At 41.9% G+C, this 14,809-nt stretch overlaps 1 protein-coding gene across 1 annotated transcript in view; it reads right to left on the bottom strand.

Annotated features, from left to right (window-relative positions):
• Nucleotides 1-14,442, bottom strand: part of LARS1 (leucyl-tRNA synthetase 1) — a 32,922-nt gene extending 18,480 nt beyond the window's left edge. Inside the window, exons 1-14 of the mRNA XM_074604571.1 lie at nucleotides 14,324-14,442; nucleotides 12,920-13,038; nucleotides 8,742-8,829; nucleotides 7,977-8,057; nucleotides 7,392-7,532; nucleotides 6,147-6,308; nucleotides 5,360-5,472; nucleotides 4,891-4,954; nucleotides 4,288-4,355; nucleotides 3,714-3,939; nucleotides 2,516-2,603; nucleotides 2,336-2,412; nucleotides 1,631-1,684; nucleotides 517-657 (exon numbers count right to left, since the gene is read on the bottom strand). Coding sequence (XP_074460672.1) covers nucleotides 517-657; nucleotides 1,631-1,684; nucleotides 2,336-2,412; nucleotides 2,516-2,603; nucleotides 3,714-3,939; nucleotides 4,288-4,355; nucleotides 4,891-4,954; nucleotides 5,360-5,472; nucleotides 6,147-6,308; nucleotides 7,392-7,532; nucleotides 7,977-8,057; nucleotides 8,742-8,829; nucleotides 12,920-13,038; nucleotides 14,324-14,329 — 1,428 coding nt within the window. The 5' untranslated portion in view covers nucleotides 14,330-14,442. The remainder of the gene's footprint in view (nucleotides 1-516; nucleotides 658-1,630; nucleotides 1,685-2,335; nucleotides 2,413-2,515; nucleotides 2,604-3,713; nucleotides 3,940-4,287; nucleotides 4,356-4,890; nucleotides 4,955-5,359; nucleotides 5,473-6,146; nucleotides 6,309-7,391; nucleotides 7,533-7,976; nucleotides 8,058-8,741; nucleotides 8,830-12,919; nucleotides 13,039-14,323) is intronic.
• Between the last annotated feature and the right edge of the window lie 367 nt (nucleotides 14,443-14,809).

Raw genomic sequence — 14,809 nt, 5'->3', positions numbered from 1 at the left:
AAACAGATGGTCATCTTTACCCAAAATGCATTTATATACATGTCAGCATGCACATAGGCAATCCAACACAGCTAGTCAGAAATAAAAATTGTTGTCGGCTTACAAGAAAACAGCTGAGGAATACATCATAGTAAGCCATTACACAAGTAAGAACAGGAGATTTTAAAAAAACAACCCACATCACACAGCAACACATCGCTCTGTTCATTATCAGTTTCCAAATCAACACTTGTAACAAAACTGTTCAACTCCCCAGAACGTGACCGCTTGCTAGAAACCCAGATTATAAATGTCAATTTGCAGTCGTACTCCATTCTCCTTCTTCAGTTCTACCCAGCTCCTCCAACTGCAGAACTTGACTGCAGGAGAAGCCTAAGATAGAAGTGGTCTGGGGAAAAAGGAAAAAAACCCTCTCCTTTCTTGCAGTCTTTTTTTTAAATTCTTGATCTTTATACACCTTTTTTCTCCTCATCAAACTCAGCAAGAAAACACTTATAAAAATCTTTTATTACTTACTCCCTCATAAAATCCTTTCAGGTAGACTCTCTCCTTGGCTTCAGCAAGTTTCTCTCTGTCATTCTGGCTCTGGATTTTGAGCTCGTCACAGACTGATGGAGCACAAAGGTTGCCATAGCCTGGGATTTCAATGATGGGCACCTGGGAATTAACAAAACAGTCTCAGATATTCCGTTCAAATTATCTCACTGTAATAAAATCTACACAAAGATTTGTTTCCTGGGTTTCACAAGCTTCACTAGAAGTGACACACTGAATGAGACAGACAAGTATATTTTGCTTGGTTTGCAGTCCCAGGGGTGACATGGGAGTCTGAACCAGAGGTTATGAAGGGGGAAAAAAGGCAGTTATTACTTGTTACCTGAAAGTGTCGGTGCTGCATGGTATCTTGGCCAAAAGCAACATTAAAGAAAGAACCCTAATGGCAGCAGAAGCAGGTGTTAGGGCTAATGTTGAACTTGTACTGTCCTACTCTGCGTGTAAGTTGACGGCATCTATTACTAACCAAGTTACATAGGACTTGCAAAGTCTTAGTGCAATTCCACTCATCAAATCAAAAACTCCTGGCAGTCCCCAGTGTGACTCTTGATCTGCCCTCCCACAAGCAGTAACACCAGTCCCCAGCTGCACCAGTACTGAAGCTAGTGAGCAGAAGCAAGGGGAATGCGGAACACTGGGATGGCTTTACCTGTAACCTATGTTTTCTAATGAAAACGGATTCAGCCATGAGCCTGCAGCAATAGTAAGGGACTTGAGCTCTTTGCATAGAACAATAATGATCTGGCCATTAAGGCTGTAAGTTTTAACCAATCACCAGGCTATCAGTATAATGATGCAATCCATTCTTCAAAATAGTAATTCCCACAAAAATTAATACTTTCCTTTATCTCTGAAGTATAGCGTCGAATAACAAATCTTGGTTGCAACCCCTAACACACCAAATAGTACAACACTAGCAAAACACGAAAACCTTACTCTCAACTTTTCAGCTCTTTCAGCTGAGGACAACTTTAAATAGAAATTCTGGGAAAGGCAGGCACAGTTCTTGGCACATTTCTCATCAGTGAATACAAAGTCATGTGTACTGCAGATGGACACGTTTGGGTGTACTTACCGGTTCAAACGGCAGGACCATTTCATCTTTGATGCCATACTTCACCCTCAAAGCCTTTGAAAGTTAAAGGAAATACAATGCAATATGGTTAGAATAAAAATCTTCTAGATTTTTTATCTACCCGTAGGGTCTTTCTTGTACATAATCATTTGTTATAAAGCAGACAAAGCCAATTCCCTGCCTTCTCAGCAGTTCTCACACCTGTGTTAATCCCCATCCCATTTCCAGGTGATAACTGTCCACATTTTAAAGAGAGAAAAACCTACTATTGCTCCACCCTGAAAACAAGTGGGACAAAACCTCAATAGTCAGGGATAGCTGTTTAGACACTGATGTTCTCTTGAACCTGTAACAGCAACAGCTACTTTAAGTCTCATCTGAAATTCATACAGAGGTCTTAATCTCACCTCTGGAAGTCATTTCCACAACAGGAATTTATTTTGATTTCACTGGTACTCTTGTATACCTTAACATGCAGCAGAAGTTTACCAATTCTTGACCAAAACTCTTGAACTTTGAGAATAAAAAAGCCGTCGCAGCCCAGCTGGTCTTACCTTCATTTATTTTTAACTACTTTGATTTAAAGTTAGAGATGGCAAAACTACAACTAAAGGGAGTTTCATTTTGCCCGTCGGACATCCACTTTTGACCCTCCACACTATGGAAAGGAAACAGAAACACGAACAATTCAGTTACCAGACTGACCTGCTTTTTTTTCAAATCTCTCAGGGCTGCAATGTCATCCGGAGAATCAGAGGGAACACTTGTTACCACTCCAGTTCCTTGACAAAGAAAGAGATACAACAGATAACAAGATTAGTCAACACATATTGAATGCATGGTACACATCAAACAGGCTTTGGCAAGACACTACTGCAAGGTTACCTTTATCTTCCTTAATCGTGAGCATGGGAAGAGCGTATATAACTTTGTAGGTGGTGAGAGGTGCTGAAAGCGCAGCGCCGAGAATCTCCTATGCAAGACAAAGGAATATCATTACAATAAGTAGCACTTTTTCAGCCTAGCCGAATAAGCTCTCTTGGCTGATAGTCTTCAAATTTCCTGGCATTCCTTACATATTATGAACAAATAAATTAAAAGAAAAATTATATCTATAGTTAGAGAAGGAGAAAGTACATATGAAAAAGCATGTATGTACCATTTGAGACAGTGTATGGACTATTTACTGGTAGAAAAGTCAAATCCCAGATAATATAGACAAAGTAATTCAGAGAAAGCAAAACTACTGAAGTGTGGAGCTGGAAAAAGATAGTAAGCAGGAGAACAGTTTGCCTCCAAATATCTGAAACACATCTGCATCAAGACAGGAATGAAATAGGAAGCCAGTGTCAAGAGCTGGATTAAAAAAGGCAGGAAAAGCACATTGTCAAGAGCATTTATGCACTGACAGGGAGTAGTCTATTTGTTGTGGTTATCTTCTACCTCTCTAATTTGCTTGAATTCACATCATGTCTACTAACAAAGAAACAAAAGCTGTATTTTCTACTTCGTCCTTCGAAGCAGAATCGAGAAAGATGGTGTCAAGTTTTAGTGAACAGAGATCAAGTGATGTAAACAGATTGTATTAAGATGAACAAATGCCACTAACTACAATTATTCAAAGCACAGAAGTTAAAGATAGTAAATAGCAACCCACTGACATTCAAGTACCAAGCTAGGAAAGCTCAATTCAAAGATGTACTGGAAATTCCAGCATCAACAAAAAGCCTTTTTCACATAACCCTTTCTAGCTATTACTTTTTCCCATCCCTTTCCATTGCTCGTAGAGGAGTCATCACTCTCGCAGACAAATGTTACTTAAAACCATTCATTCGTCATGCAACACTAAGGCACTAGTAACGCATCTGTCCACACATAAATGCATCAGGTTAATCTCCCAGAAGTAGCTGTAGCCCAGCTGCCAAGAAAGCTGACTTCTGCTTCCTTTTTTAGTCACTAAACACTCCAAAATTTTTGTAATAGTTCCTGTATTTTCTTTATAAGTAGAATTCTACCATCACCTTTGTAAGCATAAGCTTCACAGGAAGAGAGAAGCCTGACCAGCAAGCTGCAAGATGCTTACTTCTCCCATCAGCTCCTTGACAACAGGTACGACTCCGTTATCTTTTGTAAAGCCCTGGTAGGACATGTTCCTGGCAGCTCTTTGGGTACAGATAAAAATATCCCCGTTCACAGTTTCAAAGCCGATGTACTTCATATCTGGGCGAACCCAGCAGTTAGTCTGTCCAAACATGGTCTCTGGTCTGAGCGTGGCAGCCACCAAGAAGATATTTTTTCCTCTTAGGCCACTGGGGAGAAAAAAAAGTATTTTATAAGTCACCAAAATAAAAACATTCAGGGCAATGCAGAACATGCTTTTAAGCTAATATGAACTTTTAAGTAACATTTCCTAAGTGACGGAAGTGGGTCATTAGGGTCTTTGTGGCTTTTTATTTTCTTTCTTTTTTATTTTAAACTCCAATTTGAGTTTCACAGACTAGTGAATATAGGAGCTCAAAACAGAGACCAAGTCTTTGAAGTGACAGAAATAACAGGGTGGAATTATACTCTGCATTAGGCAAAACAGACTGTCTAATGTAATGGTCACTTCTGGCCATAAGATAGAACCTATTTGCCATTATGAATTCAACACCTACCTTAATTTTGTGGGATAAGGATCTAACACCTTCATTTTTATCAGTGTATATTCTTGAGGCCCGACACCCTGCAATTCACATAATGCAGCAATCAATATATGACACTGACTCAAGCAGTAAAGAAAATAAATCCTATTGCGCAGTAACCTAACCTAAATGCTATTTAAGGTACCGATGCTTTCTTCAAAGTAAATCATATTTCCATCGAAACAGATGCCTGTTTACTAAAACACAGACTGGAGAGAAAGGTTATGCTTTATTCCTATGTCCCGAAACGTACTCATCACAGCTATGATCACAGCAACATCTAAGTTAAAAACAGCTTGTTTTGTTTCAATAGATTGATAATGGTATGATGTAGCGATGCTGCTGGCACAAATTGCCAAATAATCACAGAAAACAGCTACAATGGGAAATACTATGCATAGCTCAAGGCAAATATTCTCAATAGAGGAGTTCATTCAATTTTCACATGCACTGACAACTGAGAACCCACTCCATTTTGTACCTACAAAATCCACTTTGCTCCAAGATACAAATCTTTTTTCCGTTCAGTTTTTAAGATAATAAGCAATACATAAAAAAGTCAATTTAAAACATTACCTCTCCTGTCTGCCTGTCATGATCCATGCAAGGCTGTCCATCTTTTGGAGAATAAATTGTGTATCTAGAAAAGCATATATTCTCATTTAGTAGCAAATAAAATAACGTGTAGAAAAAGAGAAAAACCTCACTTGATGAAAAAGAGACCTCTTATTGGTATTTTCAAATTTTGTATAAATCTATTTCTACCGATGTTAACGTTCAGTTTTTGCAAGAACTTTCAGTATTGGCCCTGTTTTGCTTTGAGTTGGTATCCATGAAAAAAACTGAAACAGAACACAATCTCCCACACCTTGCTAGCACAAGAAAGACAGCACTTTACTGTGTCTGGTAGAGTATTTGAAATGAAAGGATTTTAGTTTAATGCGAATTATAAGCATGTTCTAGAGACATGTCATAGGGTTCTGTCTTTGGTAAAACTGAGCTTATCCATATTCACAATAAACTCAAAGTTGAGTGGCAGGCTTACCGTTTCCCAAACTTAATTTTATTTCTTTCCTTTAATGTAAGAAATTGCCATCGTACAAAGGAATCGTAGTAAGGATTAACATCTGTAGTAATGAAAGAACGCCTCCAATCCACCTGGAAACGCATAACAGTCTCTGGTAATTAAATACAGTAAGAAATTCAAGGAACTTCACAGTAGCAAAACCATTATTTTAAAAATAAAAAGTTCCTCTCCAAAAAGATAATGCAAGTACCTATCACACAAAGGGTGCATGCTTAAACACGGAACTACACAGTGTGTATGTGCATGGTCCTTCAGAGCTGAGATGCCAGACTCAAGGCCCTCTCTGCTGACTGAGAATTGTAGCTATTCTGTAGCACTTTTATTCAATTGATCCAGCTAAATTTCAGCACTACTGTTTTTCATAATCTCTACCTGTGTTCATTTTTAAAAATCTGTTGTCAGCAGCACAAATACCTTTATTTAATATCATTACTCTTCCTAAAACTACTGTCAATACTGATAATAGAACAGTTATCTAATATGGAAATAAGAAGCAAAAGTCGTAATTCTTTTACTCGTTTCTTGTTTCCAGTTGTGATCATTGCATAGAATATAAGCTCTATATAAAAAAGCACATAATACCCAAAAGGTTAAATGAATAATTCCAAAAATACCAGAAACAGTTCTAGAATAATGTTGGTATTATGCAGAAAATCTTCTCCAAGGAGAAGCGGCATATTCATAAACACAATGACAATACAAGTATGGCTGCTTGCATAACTGAATTTCAGATTTCTCCAGTTACCTTCAGTCCCATGCTTTTCAGATCCTGGACAGCAAGAGGAGGGAAATAATCCAGCCAATGCTCAGCTTCAGAAAAACTGACTACTTCTTCATCAGACAGACCCAAAGACTTCATGATTCCCCACTGGTACTTGGACGAGCCAGTCTTGGCAGCAGCCTTACTCTGAAAGGACAATTGAGGTTAGGAAAAAGTGATGTTGTTCTATTCACAACAGCTTTATATGCTCAAGAGCACTTTTTTCTATTAATGTTACACTTTCCATTTCCAGGTATACAAGCTAACACAAATACTTTAGCATCCCTTCTCTAGCAGTGAAGATTAATTATCAGAATTTCTAATTATCAGAGTTTCTGATCTGCTCTATTTCCCAGCTTCTATTCAACTGTACAGACATCGACCCCCCTCCTTTTAACTGTCATATGCTTACAGCTACCCGATACATCCGCAGAAAGGGTGAGGCAGGACAAACTGGCAAGACACAACCAGTTCACTGAGGTCCTGGTCAAACAAATGGGTGTTTTTACCATGAAAAGGTGGAACAGTCCTGCACGATATCCTTGTATCAAATACCTTTTCTGCTCTTACTTTGCTCATATCACTTCTTCCAGCATTTTATGTCTGTACCCAACAGCAACTTACTACCTGCAAGAGCAGACAAGGTCACACCTTCTGTTGATGTAGTGCAGACAGAATGACAAATCTAATGCTTCCAGTGTGACAATCTCTTTCGCATACACCAACAATACATCTAAGAACATCTCTAGATTTTTCCTAGACTTGATTCTTTTCCTTGATAAGCCAAAATAGTTTGGAGGATTTTACTTAGCCTATCTAGCCAGAATAGGCCAGGTACCATTTTCAAGGGAATAATCAGGATAGTAGGCATACATATAACCCCTTCCCCTGAGAAAGCAGCGTTTGTGAATGCTTTGTGCGGGGTGGGGGTGGGGGGGGGGAAATCAGCATATTACTCTGGATGATCTCATTTTTCTCAGGAAACTATTAAACAGCGCACCAGCTCACCATTAAGATTTCATGCATTAAAATGGTATCATTGGAACCATGCAGTTAATGCATTTTTTTCCAAGTCTACCTTAAAAGTACCCAGCTGTCTTGGAAAAAACAATCTAAATATTTGTATCACAGGTTTCTCTGAAGAATGTCAAGAAGGAAAAACTCATAATGCTTACTTTGAAGCTTTGAGAGCACAGCTACCACTCCAGAAAAATTTTCTTTAAAGTTTACCTTTTTGCCTTTTGCTTTGTCTTTGATGATAATTTCTTCTTCTTTTTTAGCAGAATTTTCTTCCTCTTCTTCCTCCTCATCAGGAAATTCAGGTGGGCAGCCATATAATTCCATTTCTCTTTTTAGCTTATCCGCACAAGCCTAAATAGAGTTATTGGTAGTCTATCAGCACTTTTCTGTGGCAACTGCTTCAATCATAGCTAAGGAGTGCTTTTTACTGATAACATTTTGCATTCTACTACAAAGCTTTAAACTTTTCCTGGACATTCCATTAACTTCTAGGAGATCTTGCAACTTCAAGAATGCCTGCCGCGGAAGGAAGAGCTTTACAGTGAGGATTTTCTTCCAAATGAGAAAATACAATCGGTAAACTTAATTTTAAAGCATTTTATTTTCTAGACAGTCATAACGTATAGTTCAAATACAACACATCTTTATGATAAACTCAAAGTTCCAAATCACACTATCTTGATAAATTTTTGATTAAATTAACATCATGTTACGGATGGACAGTAAGCAATGCCTTAAGTAGTCTTAAGTATAGAAAACATTGGAAAGAGTCCTCAGCAACTCAGACCATCCTACCTTTATAGGCATCCCAGTGCAGTGCAGACCGAACGGAAACAAGCAGCTCTTTCCCTTTAGCCTCTGGTACCCAATCGCAAACTACATAAAGGGGAAAAATGAAACAGATGAAACAAGAATGGCATAAGGCTAAATTAGCACCCTTCTCAAAAAATAAGTGCAATGCCTTCTTTAACATGAAACTACTGAAAGATAGACGAATGCAATCAACAGCATCTAGGAAGCTAATCAAAGGAAAAGGCAGCAAAACTCAATTTTGTTATTGGGTCTGCCACTGCTTGGCTGTGCAAGTACAAGCTCTCCTAATTTTCAGGTGGCTGTTTTTGAATAGAGAAGAATGGGTGCGAAGAGATGGATTTTGTGGAATCCTATCCGCTAGTATCTAAAGCCTGTTAATGTACAGGTAACAGAGCACACTGTTCACAAAGAAGAGACAGTACAGTTTCTTGCGAAGTTTGCGCCATTTAGCAGCTAGACAAATGGTAAGCAGCGACATCTCCTAAAAATCTCAGCAACTCTAGAAAAATGAGCAGGGGAAAACACCTGCAGTCTAGTCTCCTAGAATTAAAAAAAGCTATCAGTGGCATCTCTCTTCAACCAGCAATATTACCTCTGAAAATATGGGAAAAAAGGAAAGTTTGAATTAAATCATTATTGGCTCTATGAAGTAATTAACCAGGCATTCTGTTAGCTCAAAATTTAACTACAAAATTAGCATTTGTTCTAGAGAAGTATTTAAAGGTATTAGCAAAGAAAAATTTTTACCTCACATTTAGACAATGAAAACGTGTGTCCCAGGTGAAGGCGGCCATTCATGTAGGGATAAGGAAAGGTAACAAAGTACTTTCCTTTGCTGAGAAGAAATTCAAAGAATCAAAAGATGTAATTAGCTTTTAAAATGACCACCAGAAGATGCACAAGTAAAACAGTTAACAGTTAATATTACCAGCACACAATGACATCAAAGTACTATTTTCCTTGCCAATAACACAAGTTTTTGATTTTAAAGAACTGATATACTAACAGGTTTCGCATCTTTTAAAAGAAGTGCAAAAGAAGAAACACACATAGGACTGACATCACAGAGAAACTTCAAAATAAATATAACATCTGCCCAAAGGTGACAAATTCTAATCCTACTTCTGTAAATTAATTACCAAAAAGGCTTGAAGTCATTTAATTAATCTCCCACTGTCAGACTTCAGGTCTTCTAGTGGCACACTGTAAATAACTACTCATTTCACAGAGATACATTGTTGCACAGTATTTTGAATGTATATTATATTGTTGTAACCTGCTCTCAGAGCAACTACCATAATTTCCAGATCTTTAGGACATGGTAAATTTCCACCTGCACCTTTGTACTCTACTCTTCTCCTTTCAGACACTACCACTGATGTACAAACATGCATAAATAAAGGCCAAGTCATTTGTTTGCTTGCAAAAGATTACAATTTAAGAAGCTGCCACCTGTTACACCGCTTCAGTTGTTATCTGGGTTTAGCTTGACTTCCCCACATAACCAATAACTAACCTCATCTTGCCGAGGTCACAGCTTTTTCAGCCAGACCTACCCAAAGGACTAACGCTGCTCCCCACGGAAGCCGCCCTCGACACCGTACAAAGCAGGGATCCATTGCTGCGAGAGGAGCTGTGCTCCCAAGCACGCCAAGCACCTCCTGAGGTTCTGTCCGAAACAACTGTCTCAGGGCTACTCTGGGGCAGAAATTAAACCACGAGCCAAAGGGTGGCTCCACCCCACCACACGCTCCCTTCACCTCTGAAACACATTGGCTCTGCTCCATCCCCTCCTTGCCAGACACTGCCACCCCTGGGTCCTGAGCCGAGGCCAGCAGGGCTCCTCGCCGCAGTGGCCCCCCAGCCATGGCAGCAGCACCCACCCATCCCAGGAGCCCTGGGGCGCAGGGAAAGGGACGGAGTGAAGGCTGAAGCGCAGCAGCTGCTCGGGTACCAAAGCAGATCTCATCTGCACATCAACAGCGTCCAAAGCAGCGCCACACATGCCCGCCAATTTAGAGGAACCCACTTCAGAAAGCTGAGGACAACTGTGAAACCAACCAGGTGGCAGAAAACCTAAACAAAGAAACAAGCACCTTCTATGATCAACAGGCAGCAGTTTGGGAATTTTTTACCACAAGACCAGAAAGCCATTATCAAAGCAAAATATCATGTTGACCAAAACCAGCACAGTTTAAAAGTAGAACGCTCTATAAGAAAAAATAAATCCTTAACTAACAAATGAGAAAAACAAGGTAAAATTCACAGCAGTTCAAATGAATTAGAAGCAGCAAATACCAAAAAGGAAAGGAAAAAGACCTAAATAAACCTCAGTACAGATTCACGCACAGAGATATGTCAACAAGAGGATTTCTTCTTTTATTTTAACACAATAAAAGAACAAAGGTCCTCCTACCAATAGCATTACTACATGGAAACAGCAGAAAACAAGAGATGGTTCAGACACAGTCCCTCAAGAAACACAATGAAATTATATTAGCAGAGGAAGCTTCAAGCAAAGAAGGAGAAATACAACAAATGCAGTGACTGGAACTGAAGTTAAAGAACTTGATAAAAAACTTTAGATAATAACGAAAGAATAAACTGGGAACATTGTTAGCCATTAAAAGAACTTGAGAAGATCTGTGGTGGAATTCCATTCTTTTTAGATAAGGGTTAGATTTTTTCCTAGGAAATCTCCTCTAGTTCACACAGGAATCATATCAAAGAATTTATTAAATCGGAGTTTTGGAAAAGGCCAACTGCATTAAGTCATCTCTCCTGGACCACTGTCTTTGAATAATATTGATATAGCTATTCTTGCTATCACTTTCTAGGACTGAGTTTTGCATGAGCAGCAACAGATCTCTTACAGCAGTTCCATCTACATCACGGTAGAGCTTCACCAGCTCAATGCAAGAAAAAACATAGAATCATAGACTCTTCATGGTTGGAAAGGACCTTTGAGATCATCGAGTCCAACCATACACACACACAAAAAAACCCCAACCTACAATCTCTGCCACTAGAGCATGCCCTGAAGTGCCAAATCTAGACGTTTCTTAAATACCTCTAGGGATGGTGACTCAACCACCTCCCTGGGCAGGCTGTTCCAGTGCCTGACCACTCTTTCAGTAAAGTAATTCTTCCTAATATCTAATCTAAACCTCCCCTGCCGCAACTTCAGACCATTTCCTCTGGTCCTGTCATTATACACCTGGGAGACGAGGCCAACACCCACCTCTCTACACCCTCCGTTCAGGGAGTTGTAGAGGGCAATGAGGTCTCCCCTCAGCCCCCTCTTCTCCGAGCTAAACGTGCCCAGCTCCCTCAGCCTCTCCTCAAATGACCTGGCCTCCAGACCCCTCACCAGCCTGGTAGCTCTCCTCTGGACACGCTCCAGCACTTCAATGTCCCTCTTGTACAGAGGGGCCCAGGACTGAATACAGTACTCGAGGTGAGGCCTCACCAGTGCCGAGTACAGAGGCACGATCGCTTCCCTGCTCCTGCTGGCCACGCTATTCCTGATACAAGCCAGAATGCTGCTGGCCTTCTTGGCCACCTGGGCACACTGCTGGCTCACATTAAGCTGGCTGTCCACCAACACTCCCAGGTTCTTTTCTGCTGGGCAGCTTTCCAGCCACTCTTCCCCAAGCCTGTAGCATTGCTTGGGATTGTTGTGACCGAAATGCAGGACCCAGCACTTGGCCTTATTAAACCTCATACAGTTGGCCTTACATTGTAAGTAAAGCCTTTTCCTGGCATGGCACGAAATCGCACTTTGACTACGTAAGGACTGACTGCAGAAATGTTCGCACCAGCATCGTCTCTCTCGCCTCTAGCATAGCTTCTAGTAGTATCAGCTATTTTATAAAAATAGATAGATGTTTAAGACAAAATCCTGAAATAAATACATGGCATTTTAACTCGAAGAGTAAGAACATTAGTTTAGCAAAGCAGCAAAGGTTACCTGTTACCATAACAAACACTGAAATTTCATACTGTAATACCCCATATTGTAAAACCGACCTACTACTACCATTTTTAATCAGAAACTAATTATTAATTACAGCCTTAAATTTCAACCTGTAAGACAGTGAACACTTAAAAGTACCAACTGCATTTAAGTAAAAAAAAGGGAAAAAAATAGTTCTAAAGTGTAAGCAACACACACCCCCACACAACAGTTTTTATTACACCTCCTAATTTAGCATTCAAATCTTCTGTTTCGGGTTCTTCACTATTTACTCAGCCCTGGGACTAACCCTGCAGCAGTTCCAGCTCACAACGGAAGACATGTACACTGAAGCTCTATGACTGACAAGGCAGTGGGACAAACGGCTGCAACAGTTCACGTACTGGGAGAAGTCATAGCACTTCATCGGGGGAACAGAAATGATCACATGCCTGGCCTTCATCCACTTCCACACAAAGCAAAACAGGCTGGCCTACACCAGAACCCAAGACAGTTGTTTAACAATTTTCTTTTCTCAGCGAAACGGAGCAAGTACACACGTTCCTTCAAAGAAAGGAGTGGTCCTTTCTAACTGGGATAGCAAAAGCCCTCCCACTAGTAAGGGTTCAGGCATCACGTTGAGAAGCCTCCTCCATGTCAAAAAGTAAAAGACAACAGAGAATCCGTTTTTAAAATCTCAGAGGGTACGGACACTACAGAGGAACAAGGAGAAGGCTTTTTACATCCTACTAGAACTTAGCCAACACATGTACACCACTGCTTTATGTTGTCAGCTACAGAAATGCCAGCTTAATGCATAACTAAGTACCTCCAGATGATCCAAGAACACTATTCATTCAAGAGAAGCCACTTTTTTACCCCCTGGGTTTTGAAGGAAAATGTACCCTTGAAAAGACATTTCAAACAGTTAAAGATAGAGTCTAAAAACCAAATAATACTGTAATGATACCTCTTTTGGTTCTGCCTATCCGAAGCATTAACCTCAAAGACTTGCTCATCATCCCACTTTTGCTGGATCTCTTTTTCAATTTTCTTCAGGAAATCAACTTTTGCTGTCCCTTTACGTTCCTGTTAAACAGAAAGATGAAGAAAAGTCTGGCTGAATGAGTTAATAAATATAGAATTGTAATATATTACAGACTACTCCTAAACTCCTTTCGTTACTGGCGAGCATTTCTCTGGACTCCATAACACTGAAGCGTAATCTCACAACAGAGCATCACTAACATGATCAACAATCAGACCACATAAATCTGTATCTTTGAGACTCAGCATTCTGAAACAAGACGAAAAATCTGTAGGGAAAGTGTTAACAACCTTTTTCCAAGGCAAAGGACTCTACAGCAGCCAAGAAAACACACAAAATGCCTAATTCAAAGCTGTCTGAACTGGGGAGATAGGAGTGGGTATAAATCATACTTGAAAAAACCCATGGAATTCTGATTTTGCTCTAGACTCTTCATAAACCCCATGTAATGTTTCTCCATCTTGCTATACATGAAGGGGGAACAGCACTTCATATGCTGGGAGAAGAGTCTGGCATACAAATCTACTATAATTGCAGTTCAGAAGGACAGTTCTTAAGGTAAAGTATTTTAAATTATTTTAAATTCCATCAGTGTTTAAACACCACCATTAAGTGTTAAGTACTCTTTCTCCTTATTCTTTTACCATACAACATATTGCAAGTGTTAAAGGATACATGCGCTACAGATACCGCAGTCATAAAGCTCGACACACACAAAGGTTGAGGGTTTGGTTTTTTCCCCCCCAAGATCAAGGCACTATTAAGACAGCTGGGGCAGAAGTTGCGCCTGTGTTTACTCATATAAGCAAACAGAAACCTGATTAACAATAAAAGTACTACAGCAAGCCTCAAAATACCTTTAAAAGATACTATGACAACTTAATGAAAGGTTCTAACTCACGCTCCTGAATCATCCACCTTAGCGCGACTCTACCATTTTACTAGTTATTACCTCACCTACAAGTAACGCGAGGCGAGCTGCAGAAAGCCCTTCGGCTTTCAGAGGGTTTATCAGCCGCGTACGCTGCCCAGAAATGCCGCCCACCGACCCCGGCAGCCGGGCCGGCTCAGGGACACCGGCTGAGGGACACCTCAGGACGCCGCGGGGGAGCCCGCCCCCGGGACCGCTCTCCTACTGCTCCACACGCAGCAGAGCCGCGCGGTGGGGCGGGAGTGCCGCGCTGGCCCTGAGGGGAGCGCGCCGGACCCAAGCCCCGGCCCGGCCCCCGCCGGCCCCGCGCGGAGCCGCGGCCCCGGAGCGGGAAGGGCCCCGCCGGCCGGGCCGGGCCCGCAGCACCCGCCGGACCGCGCCCTGCCCGCACTCACCGCCATGCTGCCGGGCCGCCGCGCCTGACGGGACACCACGCGCCGCCACGCCCCCCACGCGAGGCCGGGCCTCCGCTCCCGCCGGCGGCCGGGCCGTACCAAGGCGGGGGCGTGGGGGGGGGCCGGGCCGGGCCGTACCAAGACAGCGGGGCTGGGCCGTACCAAGGCGGTGGGGCCGGGCCGGGCCGTACCAAGGCGGCGGGTAGGGGGGAGGCAGCGGCCCAGGAGGGCGCTGCGAGGGCAACAGCGGAGCCCAGCGGGGGCGCGGCGCTGCGGCCGGGTTTGCCAACACAAAAGCCGTCGGGGCTACCCCCGCGGAAACTTCGGAAAAGGGGAAAATAAAAGGAATCCGCCCGCCCCGCCCAGCTCCCGCCAGGTCGCTGGGGGGCGCCAGCTCGGCGGGCTAGCCGGGCGCGAGGCGCGCGGCCCCTTTAAGAGCACCCCCAAAGATGTCGCACCCGAGTTCATGTGCTCGCTCGACCTAGC

This window comes from Larus michahellis, chromosome 11, assembly GCF_964199755.1.
Source record: "Larus michahellis chromosome 11, bLarMic1.1, whole genome shotgun sequence".
In the NCBI taxonomy this organism is placed as follows: Eukaryota; Metazoa; Chordata; class Aves; order Charadriiformes; family Laridae; genus Larus; species Larus michahellis.
This window is presented reverse-complemented; position numbering and strand designations above follow the sequence as displayed.